This window comes from Anguilla rostrata, chromosome 1, assembly GCF_018555375.3.
Source record: "Anguilla rostrata isolate EN2019 chromosome 1, ASM1855537v3, whole genome shotgun sequence".
Taxonomy (NCBI): Eukaryota; Metazoa; Chordata; class Actinopteri; order Anguilliformes; family Anguillidae; genus Anguilla; species Anguilla rostrata.
The window spans coordinates 73,785,156-73,806,773 of record NC_057933.1 but is presented as its reverse complement, the minus strand read 5'-3'; the positions used below and the strand labels follow the sequence as shown (position 1 = coordinate 73,806,773).

The following is a 21,618-nucleotide window of genomic DNA, read 5'->3' as shown; positions in this document are numbered from 1 at the left end:
TTTCTCTTTTCTGTTCTATCTATAAAATGTATTGATCCAGGAAGAATGTAAACTGGTATTGTCTGCTTCTGTTGATTACCACAGTGTGAGCTTTCAGCGCCTAATTTTCGCTGGAGCAAGTTCGATTTATTTTTACAACACTCATAGGAAATACAAGGCGCTCATCAGTAATACTATTTCCGGGCCGTGACAGCCGTCTGACTACGTTTCTTTTCTAGTTCATGCAGCTAGAGTTCTGTGGGCAGCAGGCGGTGCAGTTGCTCAGCTGCAGTTGCTTTTGCTGTCCCCAAAAACACTGGGTAGGTAACGATATACTCCATGCCACTAGTGGGAGCGTATATCATAACACAACGGGTAATACAATTTCGCGTCACTTTTTAACCATAGAATAATAGGTTTTTTGAGTGGAAATCACACCACAGGGAACGACCAGGGATGTAGATATAGAAAGAGTAGTGTTGTTTAGCTAAGTTAGTTGTATGATTGTACGTCGAAAGGTAAAAAACCTTGTTTTCTTCGGAAGGTGTATGGGATTTGTCACCAAAGGTAAATAAACTTCTGTCTATATGCATTCTTTTGCGGATAAATTAGCCACAAAATCGAATGACTACCAAACATTAGGTAGCCCAGAAGCTATATCCGGTGGGATCTTTTTAGCGCCAGAAATAAGGGTATATCGTCGATAATAGTTCATCAATGGCGAGCTAGCTATATAGTCAGGCAAATGGGAGGAACAATAGCACAAGTGTTACGGGTCAAAACCAATCCAAGCCCTAGATATTACATAATGCATGCTGGTTCACTTGAAGTAACGTGAAAATAATTCAGTTTCGCAAGGTTAATTGTGGCTAAGCGTGATTGGGCTTATAGGTACACTGGCTTCCAGTTTCTTTTTGAATTGATTTTTTAATTTTTACTTGTCTTTTTTAATGCAAGTCTAGGCCGAGAATACATTGCCAGTCTTTTAAAAGAATACAGCCTACCACATTCCCTTATATCCTCAATAGAAAAAAAACTTGCTGTCCCTGCCACATTTTTTAAAATGAAGACATGGCTTGATTTGTAGCTTAACATTGACATTTGTAGCTTGATCTTGAATTTATGAAATACTGTGCCAGATTTGTAGGGCTTATAATTCTGTTTTTATTGTTTAAAAACCCATTTTTCTACACAAAACAAAACGTGTACCAGATCTGTTATTGCAGCTAGCCAGACAAAACACAGATTTTTTTTATGTGTTGCAAATTTCCAGTGTTTCTGCCACTGGATTATTATTTACATTTAGAAAGATAATATAACAGTTTGGGCATCTTTATGGCTTAATGGCGAAGGAATGCGTCTTGTAACGTGTATGTTGCCAGTTGGAGCCCCGCAGTGGAATTCCTTTATTAAATATTCAGCTGTATAAATGACTGTATTCAAAGACCTATTTATAATTGTATGACAACAATTTTGATTTTGAACAATTTTTAAGACAAAAAAAGCTTTCTTTGTCTCTGCACCTGTACCCCAAAGACGTTTGCTGGATGGCTCAGGATGGTGACCTGTGATAATTCCTTTCTGTGCTTTGTTCTGTGCCCCAGTGATACCGTGTGGATGAAGATACAAGAACGCTGGAGCAGCTGGAGCATACTATTCTTTGAGAGGACAGGCAGTTTGCAAAAAAAGGACACTCAAGTTCAAGAGAAAACGACTTGCAGAGAACAGTATGGATATTCAGAAATATCAAGGACTTGTAAACTTGCCATCGTGTCATTCAAAACAGAACAGCTTTTATGAGCTAATGAAAATTCACCACAATTCTGCTAGCACTTCTCCTGTAACTTTGAAGCCTTTGTTCTGTTTTGGCTGTAAAGGGACATTTTCTGACAGATTTTCATTGGAGGAACATGCATGCACAAATGTCAGTTACATCTGTACCTGTGGAATGGTATTTCAGCAGTACTTTGAGATGAAAGGTCACCAGCTGGAGCATGGAGATGGAGATCTAAGCCGCTTCCTGCAGAACTGGAAACCGACGAGACCGCAGGAGCCTGAAAAAGTACTGACGTTTGATTCATTTTTCCCAACCAAGGTAGCTGATCTGCCTAGGCATGTCAATCCAATGACAGAACAAGTGAAAACGATCACAGCGAGTCCCACCCGTAATGTGGGTTCCCTGGAGCCCAGTTGTCCCCGTGGAGCCACTGTGGATCTTCGCCGACGCTTTCTGCCCGTGGTGCGCCTGTGGTCTCGTCAGACATTTGAGACAGGAAAGAAGTTCAGGTGCGGAGCATGCCGTCTGTCCTTCCACAGAATGGATCAGCTGATAGAGCACCACCGATTTCACACAAAGGAGGGGGTGTACGGGTGCCTCCGCTGTGGACTGCTCCTGGTCAGCCAGGTGTCCCATCCCACGCACCATCAGTGTGGCACTTACTTCGCAAATCCCAAAACAAGGTACACTGTCGGGAAAGTTCTGCCAAGGAAGCTGGCAGAGCAAGAGGGGAAGACGTTTTTCCGCTGCCCGTGGTGTCCTGTTGCCTACCAGCTGGAAATACAGCTGCGAAAGCACGAGATGTTATGCAGGTTTGGGAAATATGGGATGGTGAATGGGCTACGGGAAAAGAACATGCTTCGCTGCAGCGTGTGTCAAGGCCACTTTAGCTCGGCTAAGAGAATGCAGGAGCACCGTTGCTCAAACCGGCCTGGTTGGGTCCCCGGGCAGGTAATTGGAAACAAGGTTCACAACCACACAGGGGTGCCTAAAGCAACAAGGGTGCAGGCAAATCAGTATTCAGTGCCCCAGAGGCATCAAGAGGAAGAAGTAACTGTTAGGTTCCTCTCCTCTCGTAATCTGAAAACGTACACACACCAGCCTCCGGACAATGCTGGCAGCCATAGGATCATTGGGGAATCACTGAAACTAAAAGGTTTGGAAATGGCACCCATATCCAAGCCAATTATTGTAGAAAAAGGTGACGTGGATATAGATGAGGACTGTTATGTGGTTGAAAGTGCTTCTACAAAAGCCAGTTACCCTCGACCATGACCCACCCCCTGTTTTGCTACTGCCAGAGTATTGAAACTAAGCACACAGACGGGCACATGAGCATGTCTCATTGGTGGTCATCATTTGCCAACTAATACAGAGGCAGACTAGCTTCTGAATACTGGAATGATAGATCTGCCCAGCCATGGGTTAGGGCCCCAGCAGCATTCAAGAACTGAGATATGGTTTATATGTCCTTGGGCCATGCAACATGTGTTAACATCTAATAAGACCTGTGCTACATTATTCAAATGTACGTAGTATGTACTTCTATAGATGTACCCCCTAGTGAACTATATAGGACCTTGCGCACTGAAAAACCTGTCCTGTTATGTCTTTTCCCACTTTCTATGCTGTAACGCTCCACCACTGGGGTTCCTATACCTTTTAATCCCAAGGCCTCCTCGAATGACCACCATGTGGCTGAGGACGCCCTCACTTCCATGAAATGGTTTTTTACCGCTTTGTCCAACTCCCACTGCAGGCTGCAGTTCAAGGGCTCATTAACACACGAATACATGGACGCATATGTGAGTCATGATCATACTGTATAATGGGTCCTTCTGAGACAGCTATTTAATGCATTATTAACATTAATAATTGAACTCAGTGCACTCCGCATCGATGTGTGAACCAAGAAAAGTTTATTTTAATCTAAAACGTAATTATGTATTAAAATAACCTACGAAGAGAAAATAGATTTCTATTTCTCTGAGGACTTCATGGGGCTTCTTTGTAGACTTCAGTTTGCGAACCCCTGCTCTACAGTGTGAGCGCAAATAGTTTTTAAATGCATTTTGGTATTGTATATACGTACCTGCTGTTCTCAGGTATTGTGTTGCAGAATGTTCAAGTTACCAGTAATAAATATTATGTTAAATCTTATGTCAACCTTTGCCTCCTACTTGTCTTTAATTGCTTTGCTAATAATTAGGCTTTCGGTATTTTGGGTAAGGTTGGCAACATTTTTGTGACCCTTGTGTGTTAAGTTTTTGCGCATTAATGAACTTTACACTGAATGTAAAATCAAAGTGTGTGAAAAGTGGCAAATTCTTAGGATGTATTGACTTCTGTTGAAGAGAATGACTGTCACCAAATGGAAAGGTAAGATTTAGTGTGTTGTGGTCAGATGAGAATACAATTGAACTTTTTGGCAATGCACACCATTGGGATGTTTGGTGACAAACGATAAATGCATACAAGGAAAAGCACCTGATACCCACACTACAAAATATGGTGGCGGATGCTTTGCAGCTGTTTTTCTGTTATTGGTCCAGGGATTCTGGTTAAGATAAATGGAATAATCAATTCCACTAAGTACCAGGATGTTATAGCCCAAAACCAGGTTGCCTCTGCCAGGAGGTTGAGACTTGGTCTTAGGTGTACCTTTCAACAAGACAATGACCCCAACACACATCAAGATCAACACAGAAATGGCTGCATAAACACTCCTTATCCTCTCCAGGAGAGGCTTCAGCAAATAATATTCATACGGGTGCCAACAATTTTGAAACCAAAGTTTTGCAGACAAAAGCACTACTCAATAAAAAATATATATCTTTGAAAAATTATTGTGTTACAAGTATGCATCTACCCTATATGTTTAAGCTTGAAATATTACTTGTGTGTGTTGTTCATTTTTTTCAGCCATTTTTGCTCATTTTCATGACAGGTGCCAATAATTCTGGAGTTGAGTGAATACCACATTCTTATCCAACATATAGCCTCAACAGTGAACCCCTGGACTGTGACACCCTAAAAGAAATATGAGGCGGAGCACTAGCCAATAGCCCCCTGTGCAAAAAGAATTGGTGGGACAAAATGAACACAAAACCAAATGAGCAAAATATTGTTGGCCCAAAATGAGAAATTCACCATTAGCTCAACTCGAGACAACTCAAGCTAACTGAACAAGCCAAACAAAAACATGTGGATCATTCTAATTATACATATGAACTCCAACCTTACACAAATTGAATATCCTGCAGTATACTGTAAATATTTAACCTTTTTTGAAAGTGTAACAATGTATTTCACAGCAGTGTATTTTAAAATACATGGCTAAACATGTGAAAGTATAATGAGTATAAATAATTTCATACATTTTCTAATATCTGTAATCTGTAACATTTTAATGTCCATCAGACCAACATTTGACCAGGTTTTGGCCAGTGAAATTCAATGACATTTTTAAAAATGGCCGCCATGGGGAGTCTTTCCTGGGACATGCTCTGCCTGTGTGAGGAATGTGGTGCTTTTAACATAAATCGCACAATTCCAGTAGAAATTGTACATTCTTTACTGCAGTATCCGCAATTCACCTAGTTGGGAGGAAACAGGCAATCGCGTTCTTACGTAGTTAATTGCATTCTAGGCATGATTGTCCTTGTAGTTTATCTCTCCGAAACTTCCGCCGTCTGTCCACTATCGATGAAGTCAAATGATAGGCAGCTAGTTGTAGCAAGCAAAACGGAGCATCGACTTCCTGTCGACCACGGATGTTGCATGAGAAACAATAGAAAACCGCACAAAATATAAAAGAAAAAAAAACTAGCGAAACAAGCACGTGCACGGAGTCAAAGTATGCGTGCATGTTTTGGGGAAAAAATAGTCAATGGCGAAATTATCTGTTTTTGATTCCAATTGGTTGTAAGTACAAACCATGAAAACAGAGCCTGAGGCCGAAGACTAGGACTGCTGCAGCTAGCTAGCTAGCTAGCTGGCTTGAAAATCGAAAAGGACTGGCGCTGCTGCTGGTAAGTGGCTGTGATTTGGGAAGGAATGCTGAGTGTAGCCAAATACCTGACTACCGAACTGAGAGGTTAATACCGACATGCGACGTTTAATTCACGAACTAGTGAAATAGTGGGTCAGAAAAACGGGAGACGCAAATACAACAAATTTTCAAGGTAGCTAGTTGGCTATATCATTGCCACTGAAGCTAGCTAGCTACAACGACAATCTTTTACAAGCGAGCTACCTTAAACGGAAAATGTCCTAAAGGTTTTGAAGGTAGCAAGCACAATATAAATGCAAGGCATGAATCTGTGAGGTCATAGTATTAGCTAGCTATACCAGCTTGTTACTTCAGCTATGTGTAACTAGCTAGCTACTTGTATTTCACTATTTGTTAGCTGTAAAAGCTGACCTTATTTCGGTATCCAGTGACCGGCTTGCTAGATACTGTTTTTTAAGACGAAAACTGTATCGCTAGGTGCACTAGTGGCTATTCCGCCCATCTTTAAAATGTAGCTAGGATGTCCTTGAATTCCTTGAGCTTGCTTATTTCATTGCTTATCTTGTGATTTGTCCCTAGTCTTAATTATAAGCTAGCTAGCTGTCACCTTCGGTTATACTCATCATTTTCCAAATGATTTGTAGGTAGCTAGCTAAAAGTACAAAAACACAGAACGTCCATAGCTAGACTAATGTTAGCTGTTTATCTGGCAGGTTAACGAAATCCGAATCATTGACTCACAAAATGGGGGCTGATGCTGTGCTGGGCATAGTTGTGGTCAGGGGTCTCCCAGAAAACACGTTAAATTAACTAAGTGATTTTCATTGGAAAAACTAACAAGAAAACATGCTTGACGCAAATCTTTTTCACACACGAAGTGTTCAACGTTCTTTACTAATCCAAATCTGCTGTATCAAATGAACAAGCTAGACTAGGCTGATTCTTTCTATGCATCAGTTGGCTAAGCTAAACATGAATGTGGGCTATATTTAATTTAGCTAACGTTACGTAAATTGTTTCTTGAAGTGTGGTGAATTGTTCTAGGTATGGGGTCACGCCCCCCTTCGTTACTCTTGTTAGATTTATTCTATAAGAATGTCCATATGTAGCTTTCACTTTGGCCTACAGTTTTGTTAAAGGCATACTATGCATGATTTCTTTGCCTTGCTGTTGGTCCTTTTCTACAATCAAAGAAGTCTCCTCCTCCGTCTTCAACCCCGCCCACTCACCCCCCAGTTTCCAACCTAGTCACAGATGGGGAATTCATTAGAAACTACCAGTAAATTTCAACCATCAATTACGGGACCAGACCACAAACAGTACATGTACAAATAATTTGAAAACCAGACATTTTGTCAAAAAACCAGATGTCTGGCAACCCGAGCTGGGTAGGTACTGGTAAGATTACGTACAGGTCCAGTAGAAAACAAGCCAACTCCTCCAAATGTGTCCCAAACACATTTTAGTACAAGAAACAGGCAAAGGTGCACAAATTCAGCTCAAATGCATGAAGGCAGAGATTGTTAGTGCAACATAGATATACCTTGCCATGGTTATTTTATTATATTTTCAAGGTAAAAATCCAGCATAGTTTGCCTTTAATGAGAATAGGGAAACATTGCTTGAAAGGAGATTTGCCTGGCTTGGCCTATTTTTCAGTTGTAATATGCAACTAGCTATATAGAACATTGTTCTCATTGTCAACATAAATCGTAATTAGAGGTTGTTTAAAATGTAGCTCTGAATCTTCTGCTAGATAACAAGGTTGCTTGATTCTAGGTATTGTTTGCTAATAACAATTTTTACTATGAAAATTAATAGCTATACATTGAATTTTCTAGCTTTCTTGCATGTCGGGTAGCTTGCAAATTTTAGCAGTTCTCATACTAGCCCCATTGGCTTTGTGCTCATTTTTATTTGAGCTACAGTTGTAACCCCGGAATTGCAAAAAGATAACCATTGTTTTAGTTAGATATAAATAAAACGGTGTCTTGAGACACTTTTATTGCGTCGCAGAACGATTTGGCTCATAAGGCCCTCAAGGGGAAACAAATGCCAAAAATGCATGTCCAATATTCGTAGCCTAGAATTTGTATTCAGTCAGATCAGCTGACACCGGTTCGTAACATGTCGTGAGCAAGCAAATGTCTGAGGAAAGTATATCTCTTTGGAGTGTATGCTGGCAGGATCCAATTTTTTTCTGGATGAAAGTGAATGAGTAGTACCTCAGTCTTAATACAGAAAAGACTAAGTTATTAAATTAAAAATTATTATCATCGTCTGGTCAGTTCTGAAAACAGTACCTACCTATTTGGTGACATAGACCAAACAATCTCCAGCCATGCAGCTTCTTTTTTAAGTCCTTGTGTAAAGTACTTGTGACATCATAGATAAGCAGACACTTCTATTTCATGTTTTAGCCTCTTTTCGTCCATGTCCACAATGTCTCCTCAGCATTAATGAAATACAGTAGTTCAAATGCAGTTCCACCAATATAATTTGGATTTGGGGTACACCACCAAAATGTCGTTGAAATGGAGACAGAATGAGTGATGAGACAGAACTGGATGACGTTGCACTCTAAGTTAAGCCCTGTGCTTTGTTCAGGGTCTGGTTTGTACAAGTGACTGCATTTCAGTGCCAGTTTTAGTGAGGCAAAGCACTTCATAGTGTGTGGTTCGTACTGTATTGACAGTCATTATTTAGAAGAAGATGGCCTGGAATACAAAATGGGATTTTAGACGAAGCAGCATGTCTGAGCAATGTATTGGCACAGGGATCTCAAGCTCAGCTCCTTGAAGGCTGCAGTGTTTGCTTGTTTTTGCCGTGCTGCAGAACTCAGGTAATATTTATTAACTAATGAGTCCATGTAGCCTACTTGGTTTCCAAAGCCTTAATTGGCTACTGATTGAAACAAAGCCGCAAAAATAGATGCATAGGTCCATATTTACTAAGGATTTGTGGGGCGTTTATAGACCCTAAGGAGACAAATAGCTTTTTCCCATATTTACTAAGGTGCTGTATCGGAGTTGTGTGCAAGTAAAACAACAGAAATGCAGCATCCCTAAAATTTCCATGTTTGGGTTAATGTTGTATTTTAGAGTGTTCTGATGTTAGACCCAAAAATATGGGAGGATAGAATGGAATTGTATGCATACAGCTACAGCTTATTTATCATGGCTGGTGGTCATTGCAGCAAAGGTAATTGCATCTGTTTTTAACATCTGCAAACAGTGGGTGTTAACTTCTTTCCAGCACAAGATCAATATGGCCATTTATAAGAGTAGACATTGCAGTGTGCTAGAGTATGGAAGCGTCATTTAGAGTTTCCCTTTGGTGTGTGTCAGTATTGGCACCACTACTAAACACTTCTTGCTGGAATACAGGCAGGTACTTTTTCAGCACTTGTTACTAACCCTTGGAAAGTTTCGCTCATGGACTTTTCACCATTCCAGTGGGTCCTCCTCAGTGTCTGCCTTTAGTGTCGAAAGGTTGGCCTTCAATTCACACACTATTGCCTCGTTCAAAGAGGCGGAATCAGATTTGGCTGCAGTTTTTTCCACCTGATGTTTTGCAAAATTGCAAACAAAGTTGCAAAATACTAATTTGCATAGGCTCCATAAGGCAATATTTTACTATATTTCATAGGAACCCTCATGGAAGTGCATGTTACCCTATGGAGCTACCAACCACAGTGGGCACTCAAATAGTCCGGATTCAATCTAAGGCTGTGAGGGTCACTTGTGCATCACAGTGTAATGCCATGACTTGAATGAGCTGCTCAGCAGCCATTTTTCCCTGCTTATACAGCTAGTTTAGTGGGCCGCTGACTACCGAATGCAATATAGTTTTCCATTACTCTGGCTTAACACAGTATTTTAACTTCTGAATTGTTCGTCCAATGATGTGCTCCAAATCTTGCAAATGCTTTTATGTAAAAACGATGTCACAAAATGTTTTGAATCATATTTATTTAATATTCACTATTATATATTTACCTGCGACAACTGAGCAATCCTCATCTTGCTCGAATCAAGCTATGAATCTAGCTAGTGAAAATGAAGATAATTCCTGAGTTGTTTGGTTCTGTTAAACGCATGACAACAGTCGGTCAGCTAACCATACTGCACAGAGTAACCTGTATCCCCCCTTTCATACCAAAGCCAAGCCATAGCAAACTCATGTTAAACTCAGGTCAAGACCAGGGTTGCGATCCTGGGTCAGATAACACAGGTTGACCCATTCACACCGATGGCAGACACGCATTTTACCCTGCGTGTTGCTTCGGTGTGAAAGGGGTATTCATTTATGTCAGAGGGATATAATTCTTTCCCCGTTAGTGCAACAAAATGTAAGTGTAATGTGTACTATTTAGTGATTTATGAATGTGCATTTTTTTTCTTTTTCCAATTTTGACAAAATTTTCTTGTCTTCCTCCCGAGTGAGATTATTGACACTTATTGTCCCTGTGTACTTGGGAAAGGAAAGTTAAAACTGCTCAATTACAAATTGCTTGGGTATTGCTTGGTTAGTTGGTTGGTTAGTTGCTTTAAAATATCTTTATGTGCATTGGTCATGGTTTTTTCTTACATGCAGACTGAAAACCTGCCATTACTGTCTCAAATTTGCAGATAGAAGTTAACAATAAATTAACCAAAATTGCAGATTTTTGGTTAATTGAATGCATTATAAGATTTACAGTATGGGTAACCAAAAAACTGAATATAGCAATGGGCAGTTTAATGCACTACGTATAGCTAATTTTACACCAAATACAAAAGAAAAACAAAAAATGAAATCTGCAGTGCACCATTTCCAAAATATTTTCTTTTTGAAATTATTTTAGTTTTTAAATAAATAGAGGGTATGCACATGACGTCACCGCAGGCGAAAGTGCCGCGGTTACACCCACTGAGTGGCAGAAAGACTATGAGTGACAGCGTTAGCATTCAGCTTGAATGCCGCAAAGACACAAAAAACATCTAAAATGGGAAAGAGCTGTTGTGCGATTGACTGTACAAATAGATTCAATAAGAAATCTGAGCTATCTTTTTACAGACTGCCGAAAGCTAAAGAAAAGAGAAGCAGATGGATCGCTGCAATTCGCAGAAACAACTGGAATCCAGGCACTGAAATGTGGATTTGCGGTTGTCATTTTGTGTCAGGTAGGCTATGTTGGATTTTTGGGTAAAATCATGCCTTATGTTATGTACTGTATTGACTACTCATCAATGAAATATTTAGCATCTTTCATTTATATTCTGTGTAACTGTAAAGTTTTTGTCAGCACTTATTAAAAAACATCCATGATGATGAGCCTTGTGTTCTATAAACAAAGGGGGATGGTTAGATCGTATTAGCTAGCCAAGCATATAAATTATTAAGGTATGATTTTACCCAAAAATCCAACATACCTGACACAAAATAACAACCGCAAATCCACGTTTCAGCGCCTGGATTCGAGTTGTTTCTGCGAATAGCAGCAATGCATTTGCTTCTCTTTTCTTTAGCTTTCGGCAGTCTGTAAAAAGATAGCTCCGACTTCTTGTTGAATGTCCATGGACCACTGGTTATTTGGTAAGTTATAAGGATCACTGTCGAGTCCAACTGCCTTTAATTTAAGCAGATAAGAGTTTGTTTTTCTCTCGGTTTTGCTATTTCCTATACTAAAGACAGCCATGTCACAGCATGTTTGCCACTCAGTCCTGTCTGAGGGGGCGTGTTCCGGTGGGAAAGTGAGGTCAATGCATACCCTCTATACATGAGCTTTTTTATGCAGTACACTGCCATAGTTGTGGTGCATGTATGCTTTCATAAGAGTACCTTTTTCTTGTTAATGAGTGGTTATTTCTCCTGTAATTTAGAAGAAACATTTGCATTTATCTTTTGAACCTTTGAAAATGATACATGAACGTGGAAAAACAAAATATGTATCAACTCATTTTTAGCTTGCATTGTTTTATTGCTATATTTAATAATAAATTAATCTAATGAACTTTTCTTTTTAGTGGCCTGCCAGTTCTCGTGAAACAACCCTCAAAGAAGTCTGAAAAGGCATTGTGAGAGAAGACAACACAGGCAAGGTTTCCCTATGATGTTTGAAGAGGAAGACGTGGATCACCAAACTGGCAATGACAATGAGGAATATGGAATGAACAGTGGAGGAAGAGCACAAGGAGAGATTGGAGGACTCCCTGTGGGAGATGTGACACCAGCAGCAGTTGTAGCAGCTCTCTCTGAGTACCTGCCCCACAGTAAAGATCAGTCTCAAAAAAATCGAAGGGGTCGATCCAAAAAGATTTTGCAGCTGAAAGAGGGGAACCAGAGGGAAAAAAATGATTTGGAAGCAGTATTACATGGTGGACCTGGTAATTTAAAGACTCATTCCACTTCTTGTCAGCAACAGAGTACAGATTTAGATAGAGCCTTTGAGAATGGAAGTCCCTTTGACCAAGTTCCTGAAGGGATAAGTAACCAAGAACATGGGTTTGCTTTGTCATCTACTAAAAAACATAGGGACATTTTTACCTGTACCGTAGCTGGTGAGCAACAGGTATCTCCTGAAAGTAGTGGAACAGTAGCCACGATTCAAGATGACTTTCCTCCCTTTTCAGGTAGCAGGTACAACGAGGTAAAGTCAAACACTGAAACTCAGTCTCACCCAGGTGCTACAGAGAGGTTGCACAGAAAGCCTCCAGATAAGTACCCGGGAGGAGGCGAGGGCAGGATTGTAGTTGCACAGATGCCCTGGATTAGCAGTCTCACAGAACAAGATGATGTAAAGGGTGAGAATGATGCTAGACTCCATCCCAGTGGCAGGCTGTCACAGAACTCTTGGAAAAATTGCCAGGGGCAAGGCAAAGACAGAGGAATAGCAATTGAGGAGCAGGAAAAAGTTAAAATGGCAGAATCAGTGATACTAACAAAGACCCCTGCACGGACTGGTGAACTAACGGATCAATTCAGAGACTGTCAGTCTTCATCTGTTATTCCAAGTGTATCTCAGAGTGAAATGTTCCAGTCGGCAGGAAAAGCAGTGAAAGAACTGGTACATGCAGGAGTGCCACATGAACCTAAGGTCAAACGTGGGCAAAAAGATGGTCCACCAAAAACAAACTTGCACTCCAAAACACAGGTTAGGCGAACAGTCAGTGGTTCTCATGAGCTTGGCAACTACTTGGAGGAGAATAGAACCTGCAGGAAGAGAAGTTCAAGCAGTTCTGACCAGTCAAAAGAGAAGATTAGAAAATGCAAGATGAAAGAAAGTGATAAATCTCTTGAGAGTGTTAGAATGGACACAACTGTAAAGAAGGCATCAAGTAAGGCAGATGTTAGACTTGTGGATACTAATGTGGGCCAGATGCAACCCTCTAGAAGTCTTTCTAGTACAGGACCTGACCCTGTAAATCCTGCTAATGAAAAGCCGAAAAATAAGATGGGGCGGCCACAAAAGAAATGTGAATATATTGTAACCAAGAAAACCATAGGGATATTGGGAGCTGACTGCAGTGCCTCTGTAAAAGAATGCTCCCAAAAAGCATTGTCTCCCAAAGACTTTAGTGACAAAAAGACATTGGAGACAACTGTTTGTGTTCAGAAAAAGAAAAGAGGCAGGGGGAAATATATTCGGAAGCCTGTCTGCATAATCCCACCTCAGGAACAAGTTGTGGGAATGGCAATTGAAGGCACAGCAGAGACTCTCTCTTCATCCAGGAAACCACATTCGGTACAGGAAGTAATTGTAGGAAAACAGGTAAAAGGTCCAGAGTGTAAGGCGAGGGCACTATTGGACCTTAAAACCACAACTGCACCAACCCCAGTTGGATGTTCGCCACATGAACAACAGAAGCGAGGTCGTCGAAAGAAAATTATTTGCTTGACTGAAAAGACCTCTAATTCTTTTGAGCCACAGAATTGCAGTGTTTCTCAGAAGGTTATGTTGCCACCATCAAAAATTAAGACTGAGTTAAAAGGAATGGCTATAATGTCCACCACAGACAGAAAAGGGAAGGGAACTGTAAAAGAGAAAACTGAAGTAGTGAGTCAACACGGTGATGGAGGCAGCATTGCTGTTGGTTGCAGGAACAGGGCGGCAGATGAAAAATTGAAACGTAAAATTGGTCGGCCATTCAAGAAAAAGACTCTAATTAAAATGGCGAAACAGTTAGCATTAGCGCAAGTAAGAACTGCAAATGCCACAGACATATTTGAACGGAATCAACCAGAAAATATTCCTCTCCATCATCCTCAAATATACAAGCTAAAGAGGGAAAGGAAGAAGGTTGAGTTGTATTCCCCAGTATCACCGTTGAGAAGGTACAGTCGGGCCTGCAAATTAAATGCGAATTACTTAGATGAGAAGCAGGAACACCATCCTGCAAGTAGCCATAAACCCCTTTTGTCTTCTGTCTCCAGTGTCACTGTTGCTCATTTGGATTCAGGGAAAACAGTTTCCCGATCTTCAGCTGTTCACTCCAAGAAGGATTCAGAGACCACCGAATCTGAAGGACATGATTGTGTTAAAGTGACTTGGAAAAAAGCTAAGCATTTAAAGAACAAAAGGAAAAGTCAAGTGAACATCAAGGTTGAAGAAATTCAGCCATCCGTGTTCACTGAATTTTCAAAGATACAAAATCCCAGTGCCTTCCAGGAACGTTTACCTATGCTTTCGAAAGAGACTTTAACTTCTTCCGAGTCTGTCTCAACTGAGAAGATACCGTTGAAAAATTGGAAAATGCGAAGTAAGGCAAGAAAAACTGATCAATTGAGGTCCAATACAGAGAGTGGCCAGTCGCTCAGCACACAGTCTCGCCATCAAATACACAATGACAGTGCAGCAGCAAAAGACACTGTACCTTTACTAATCCCGAAAGAAGAGATTGAAGAGACACCTAATGCAGCCGCAACTGAGAACAAAGTGGTGTCCCACAAAGATACCCGTACTGTAACAATGAAAAAAGTCAGGAGAAAAGGAAGAATGTCTCAGAAAAAAGTTGTTGCAAAGATCAAATATGAGCCAACAGTAGATGCTGCTTTGAGTAATGTCTCAGCATCAAAAAATAAATACGAATCTCACTCCAAATCTTTACCAACAACTCAGAGTTTGATTGAGTCCAATTTATCTGGTGATAAAGGATCTCGAAGGCGAGGGAGACCATGTAAAACTAAAGCAATGATTCCGACTGTGAAATCTAGTGAAGAGGTAAAAAAAGAAATAGTGGATTATGAGTCATTAACGGACCAAAGTTGTCCCTTGAAACCCCCAGGCAAGGTTATGTCCTGTCTGAACATTTCTGGAGAGAGTGAAATGAAAAGACCACGGAAAGTGGACAGGAGACGGAAAAGGTTTAGACGTCAGAAAGCTCTAGAACTTAAGGCATCATCAGAGGTTTTGTTAAACCCCTCAGAACCAGTTGGGAAATTTACTTCACAGATTGACCACAGGGAGGATGTACATTACATCTCACAAACCCATTCCAATAAAAGAAAACTAGAGGCAGATGATCAGCTTTTTAATGATTCAAATTCCTTCACAAAGAGGCCACGGAAAGCATTTGGCTCAAGGAAGAGGCGGAGAAGAAAAAGGTCCTGGTGGGATGATAGGGGAAAGGATAAAGACGTGCTCACAGAGAAATACCCGGATAGTTCGCTGAAGCCGTCTTTGCCGTCTGTTGAAGGCAAAGCAGAAGTGGCGGTGGTTGTGAAAACAGACTTTGATGTGAAAAGGACTACGAATCAGGAGTCGATTAATTCATATCAGCATAAGATGCAAAACGCAAATAAACTCCCCTCACATACCCGAGCAGTGGCTCAGAGATCTGGGACAGACAGAATTTCAGGGGAAGTAGAATTTTCTGACCAAATCAACCTCTCTACAGAGGAAAAAAATAGGCCTACTGAAAAGTCATGTGGTTACCAAGGCCATTCAGAGCCACTGAAAAATGCTTTTCTTAATGAAACTGAAGGGGTGCTATTTCACGATATCAGCATTTCAGAAAATCAAAGATGGGTGAGTAATCCAGAAAATCTAAATGACCAAAACTTGGCAGTTAATAATTCAGGACCACTAGCAGAATCATGCAAAGGAACTGTCGGCTTGGTGACTGATGAGCTTCAAGAAAAACAAGTAAGCAATGAAACAGTGACTTCCTCATCTCATGCTTTAAAAAATGAAGTGAACGTGCTTGAGACTGACAGTCCAAAACCAGATGAACTTCTAAAAGAAGACATTACTAGACAAAGGTCTGGAAGATCCAAAAATGAAGACCAACAGAAACAAGTCGTAACAAATGAAAAAAATATCTCGAGAGATGGGTCAGTCATGCTGATTCCTAAAGAGACCGACCAAGTGGAAACAAATGTTGAAATGTGTGTGTCTTCAGAATCCAAAACCCTAAATCCAACAAACCTGAGGCCCTCCAAGACGCTTGATGAGGAATATAGTTTATCTGATGTCTTTCCGAATGCCCCTGATGTTGAGATAAACCAAGCAATGTTTTTACAGCAAAATGTGTCCATACAGGACCTTCCACCAGATAAAAAAGGGTGGGAAAACTATCAGGATGGAGTGGAACAAAGTGACCAAGAATTGGAGGAAGAAGGATGCATTGAGGAAGATGCTGTGGAGAGCATGGCAGAAGAATTGCCTCTAAGTATCCATTCTAAGATTCGAGGTCCAGGACGCCCACCTAAGGATAAGGAGAAGAAGCCTATAGAATGCCAAATTTGTGGCCGTGCTTTTCATCACATCTCGGCCTATGTCATTCACCGCCGTGTCCATACAGGAGAGAGGCCCTACAGTTGCCAGGAGTGTGGTAAAACCTTTGCTCAACTCTCTAATCTTAACACTCATCGAAAGACTCACAAGTTACCCGATGATCTACGCAGAATGTTTTCTGATCAGGAGGAACTTCTTGTCCATTGCCAGAAGAATGCCGAAGAGCTAAATCGCCAACGTTTGACCAGACAAGTGAGCAATGAAGAAGATGGGGAGAAGAACCAACATCGTTCCTTTCCTTGTTTGAAAGACAGGAAACCCCATGTGTGTTCTGTGTGTGGAAAGGGATTTCGCTACAGCTCTATGCTGAAGATCCACATGCGTGTTCACAGTGGGGAGAAGCCTTACTCATGCAAAATTTGTGGCAAGTCCTTCAGCCAGGCATGTAGTGTTCGTGTTCATGAAAAAATACACTGGTCAGTAAAGCCGTACATCTGCAACCTTTGTGGCAAAGGATTTTCTCAGCTCGGGACACTGAGAACTCATTTTTACTCACACACAGGATTGTATAAAGAAGGTGGCAAGCAGGTAAGCAACAAAGTGATATTCCAGTGCCGAACCTGCAACAAGAGCTTTAGTATTTGGCATCAGTATAACTTCCATCTAAAATCGCATATCGATGTCCAGTTTTTTGCTTGTGATATCTGTGGTCAGCAATTTAGGCAGATTTCTGATCTCAGCTTCCACCGCCAATCCTGTGGTAAGCAGACTATAAAGGATACCGTACATCATTCATTTGTATTTGACACTTTGCAGAAATCTCAAAAGCAAAAAGGTCTGCCATTTCAACCACACCCTATACAGCATTCACAGCTCCAAAGCAACCATCAGTATCAACCACAGGGCCAACAACAAACATTTTTTCCGAACTATAGTATATCTCAGCAACAGGTTTACCATTTACCTGAACATAAAACCTTTTCTGAACTGATGAACCCTCAACCACAAAGAGATGCTTCCCAGCAGAGGAAGCATTCTTCAAGAAGTAAATGGAGGCAGATGGCTAGCCCTGCCTATTCGCAAATGATAATAAAATCCCCTCGTAAACGTTACCACTCAAGGCACACTCTCTCAACATCAGCTCATCTAGATCATAAATTTGACCCACGGAAGTATTTGTGCCCGCGCTGTGGTCGACTATTTAGGCACTTAGGGAGGCTTAGAGCCCACATGCTGACCCATGTCCATGGTCACAGCTATACCTGTGGGCGCTGTGGGAAAACACTGGAAAACTGGAACAAGTTCTGGCTGCACCAGCGTATCCACCGACAGAAACGAGGACGTTTCTTTTGTCCTAAGTGTGGTCAGGGCTTCCGCTTTGCTGGGATGTACAAACAGCATTTGCAGGAACACAAAGAGCTAAGAGTATTTGCTTGTTCCTCATGTCCACAGACATTTTCCCATAGAGAAACTTTGAAGGCTCATCAGAGAGAGGAGCACAAACCACATAAGTGTAATGTTTGCGGGAAAAGTTTCCACCTTCAGGGAAACTTGCAGCGACACAACCTTGTTCATCGTCATACCCACCCAGAATGTTGTCCTCACTGCAGTTTGTTATTCCCCAACATCAGTGGTCTACAGGATCACATGATTACTCATAAAAGTCCAACTGGCCCACTCTTGGATGTGTCGGCACAACAAAATCTATTGCCATACCAATGTGGGGAATGTGAAGCCAGTTTCAAAAACTTGGATTTGCTTTTCCGTCATCAGCTCTGCCACTCTCCCCCCAGGGACAGGAAGCCGTGGCGTAATGGAGAGATTGTTGGCTTGCAAAATAAGGGTCTGCATGTCTTTACTTCCCTGGATGACACAAGTGTGTACCCTAGTTCCTCATCCTCGGATCCCCAGGTCTCTGCTCTTTACACTGATCCATCTTCCCACCAACAGGGTTCTCGGATCAGCCATACCTATTCTCCTGATCATTCTCAACTTGCAAGCAACAAGCCCAGTCAGTCTAGCAAGTTCCAGTCTCTAGAAAACAACACACACCTACCTCAGACACTGACACCCTGTACAGCTGTGCCTTTTTCTGAAGCTCAACCTCTCAGTCTCCCACAATATCCCCAGACATGCAACCCCGTCCAGTCCCCTAGCCATAAACAGGTCCAAACCTCTCCAAAATTTGGAAAAGTATTTACCCAAAAGCCGCTCCGCACCTATGAGAAGTCCAAGAGGGGTGCCCCTTGCACCCCATCAACATCTGTGAAACCCCAGAGTGAAGAGGACAGTAGGGACAGTTTAGAATGTGTGGAGTGTGGGGCACAGTTTAATCTTGTTCCAGAATTATATGAACATTACTTGCAGCACGCCAGGGGAGAGCTGTAAGGGACGATAAGATAAAGAAATGTTTTGGAAAGACTAAAAGTATATTGATTTTCATTGTTCATTTTGGACAAACAAAACCTCACCCCCTTTCAGTGGAGGATTTGCTTTCTAAAGATGCTCAGTACATGTAAAAATTCAGATATTTCTATTAGTGGTTGTCTCACAGGTGGGGGGAGTGAGTACACAATACCTCAGTGGTATAGACAGAAGGCTTGCAATGCTGACCTTTTAGAATATATTTGTGTTGGGGGGGAAGGGATAAAGTGCTGTGTGGCAATTGCACGCATCTCAAATACTGCAGGTATCTTGGTATGCTTTCTAAAGTAAGGATTATGTACTTACAAATCACCCTGTCATTAAATGTATTCCTTATGCTGCCTCTGGGCATTAAAGCTTAATGTAGTTTTCATGTTAAGTTGAATGAGAGGATCTTTGTTACTTTTCAGTACAACTTAAAATGTCTCTATTGGTATCATCATAATTTTAATTTCCATTAGTCTGATTTCTTTCCCATTTCCACTTGTAAATCTACCACAAAGATATCTGAGATACCATTTTGAATAGGGTTGTAAGTTTTCTTTTGCAAATGGGAACTGTGATGTCATTTAAGTTAGTGAGCATTGTTTAAACTGTGAATTCAAATGTATGTCTAAGATTGAGTAGTGCAGCATACAGATTGCATCATTTGTGCCCTAGGACATTCTGACTGCATCAAATAGCCTGAAAACATGTATTGAGTGTCCCCATGTCCTTGGAGAGAAGCGAGTGACAGAAAGTGTCTTTGTAATATAATGTTGTAATTTGTTTTACAGTGTTTACAGTTATGTTAAGACAACTGACTGCACTGTCTTGCAAAAAGTTTTGTAGAGTTTGTGTCAGAGCACTTGGTTGCTGATGTGAGGATTAGTATTTTTGCAAGAAGTGTGAGGTAGATTTCTGTACTTTTTATTTACATTTTGTCTGCCCCACCTGTACCATATTAACCAGGTGTGCAGTTGCCTCTGTGATTTCCTTAAGCAAAAATATTTTTTGTTTTGAAGTGGGAGCATTGCAAAGTAGAAGTCACCGCAACACCATACCGTTTTGTACAGTTTTAAAGGGGTTCCTTTTTTATCTCTTGTAAATGTCATGAAGAAAGTTGCAGACAAGCCTAACAAAATAAAGCAAAGATTTTTACTCATTTTTCCTCTGTGTTTTCACTTCATGCATCAGCTTTTCAAGAGAGGCAGATACCCTTTTCTAGAGCAACGGCTCTAATGCAAGGGACCATAAGTGCAGCCACCATAAGTATTTAGCAACATCATTAAAGTACTATATGCAAGTTCAAGTCAATTTATATCTACAGAATACAAATGAAATTCAGTACTACTACTACTACTTCTAATAATAATAATAATAAATTGCTCAAATACATGCTATTAACAAATAAAAATAATTATGCACTCAGATGGCATCCATAAAGCATGCAATGCTACACTGTCACTATGACTTCCTGACTCAACTGATTAACTAATCATGGCCTCAGTAAAGACCTTGATAAGTAGAGTGAGGTGTCTTGGTGCCAGACTAAAACAATAACCTGCATACTGCACAGTGTTTTTCTTTCTTTCTTTTTTTGGATAAGATTGGACACCCCCGATTTACAGCATCTAGGTTAGTATTTGTAAGTAAATTTTTAACAAGAAATGATTTCTTATTATAAAACATGATTCATGTCATTTAGAGTTTGATGTTTTGAAGGGGCAGAAATTGTAATGCCAGTGTACATTAGTCAGGAATTGTCCTGACTGAACTACCACAACTCACTCCTGGCTTGTCTCCCTGCAGGTGCCATTAAGCCTCTACAGCTTATTCAGAACACTGTCGCTCACGACTGACCTACAGTCAGCCAAAATACACACTTCTCATCTCCCTCAAATGGCTTCCAGTGGTGGTCTGAATGATACACGAATGTCTAGTCCTGGGCTGTGGTACTGCAGGAGGAACATCACCCTCTTACCGGCAACCTGCTACCAAACCTTACGCTCCTGTCAGGCCACTCCTTTCTGTATCCACTACCTTGCCGTGCCGTGCCGGAATCTGTGCTTCCGCTTTGTTTTGCTTTCCTCACTGCCAACTGACCCGCGTCGGGCCGCAAGTACCCATGCCTATTTTAGCTACTGCTCTGGGGTAGGTACCAAAGGTACTATCCGTGCTGCAATTCGATACTGCAGACAGTTGATTGGTCAATGGAAATTGTCACAAATACGTCATGTTCATGTTTATTCACCGGCAGCAACCACCATTTAAAAATTTTTAAATAACTACGGTTAATCCAAAACCAAATGCCATGAAAAATGAAAAAGTACAGCATAGCTTCAAGTTCCTCCATTGTGTTGCGTTGTGTCTCGTGAATATGTACGTCACTACCATGGCGTGCTCTTATGAGGCTTTACTCCGCTTTACTCCTCCCATGACTCCCCCTACCTTCACGGGTCCGTTGTGTAATGGAAAAGCGCAACGGGCAACACGGCACGGGTAGGATACGAATGCTTGCCGTCCTGTACCGTGCCGTGCCGGTCAATGGAGAAGCACCATAAGTCTCCTTACTGTCCTAAAGTCACCTACTTAAAGGGGCCCCTCATCTCCATTGCGTTCTCTTCTCTATCCTTGGAATGAGGACAGCAGAGTCACCTGTCTGTTTCCACTGCGAACTGACCTCCGAACCTTTTGTGCAGGTTTACTAGCCTGAAACTATATTCTATA

The 21,618-nt window shown here is 41.2% G+C and overlaps 1 protein-coding gene and 1 long non-coding RNA gene across 2 annotated transcripts; both read left to right on the top strand.

The window, feature by feature from the left end:
- The first annotated feature begins 379 nt into the window (after positions 1–379).
- Positions 380–3,912, top strand: LOC135234994 (myeloid zinc finger 1-like). Its single transcript, XM_064300175.1, has 2 exons — positions 380–546; positions 1,584–3,912. Exon 2 carries the CDS (start codon positions 1,709–1,711, stop codon positions 3,029–3,031), a length of 1,323 nt encoding a protein of 440 aa, XP_064156245.1. The 5' UTR covers positions 380–546; positions 1,584–1,708; the 3' UTR covers positions 3,032–3,912.
- Positions 3,913–5,165: 1,253 nt separating this feature from the next.
- LOC135235021 (uncharacterized) lies at positions 5,166–20,053 on the top strand. The gene is made up of 2 exons (XR_010324269.1): positions 5,166–5,787; positions 11,777–20,053. It is a non-coding gene; the product is annotated as an uncharacterized LOC135235021 (long non-coding RNA).
- Positions 20,054–21,618: the final 1,565 nt, after the last annotated feature.

Bases quoted from the DNA above. Each gene is read 5' to 3' on its own strand.
- LOC135234994 (XM_064300175.1), top strand. From the start codon at position 1,709: ATGGATATTCAGAAATATCAAGGACTTGTAAACTTGCCATCGTGTCAT.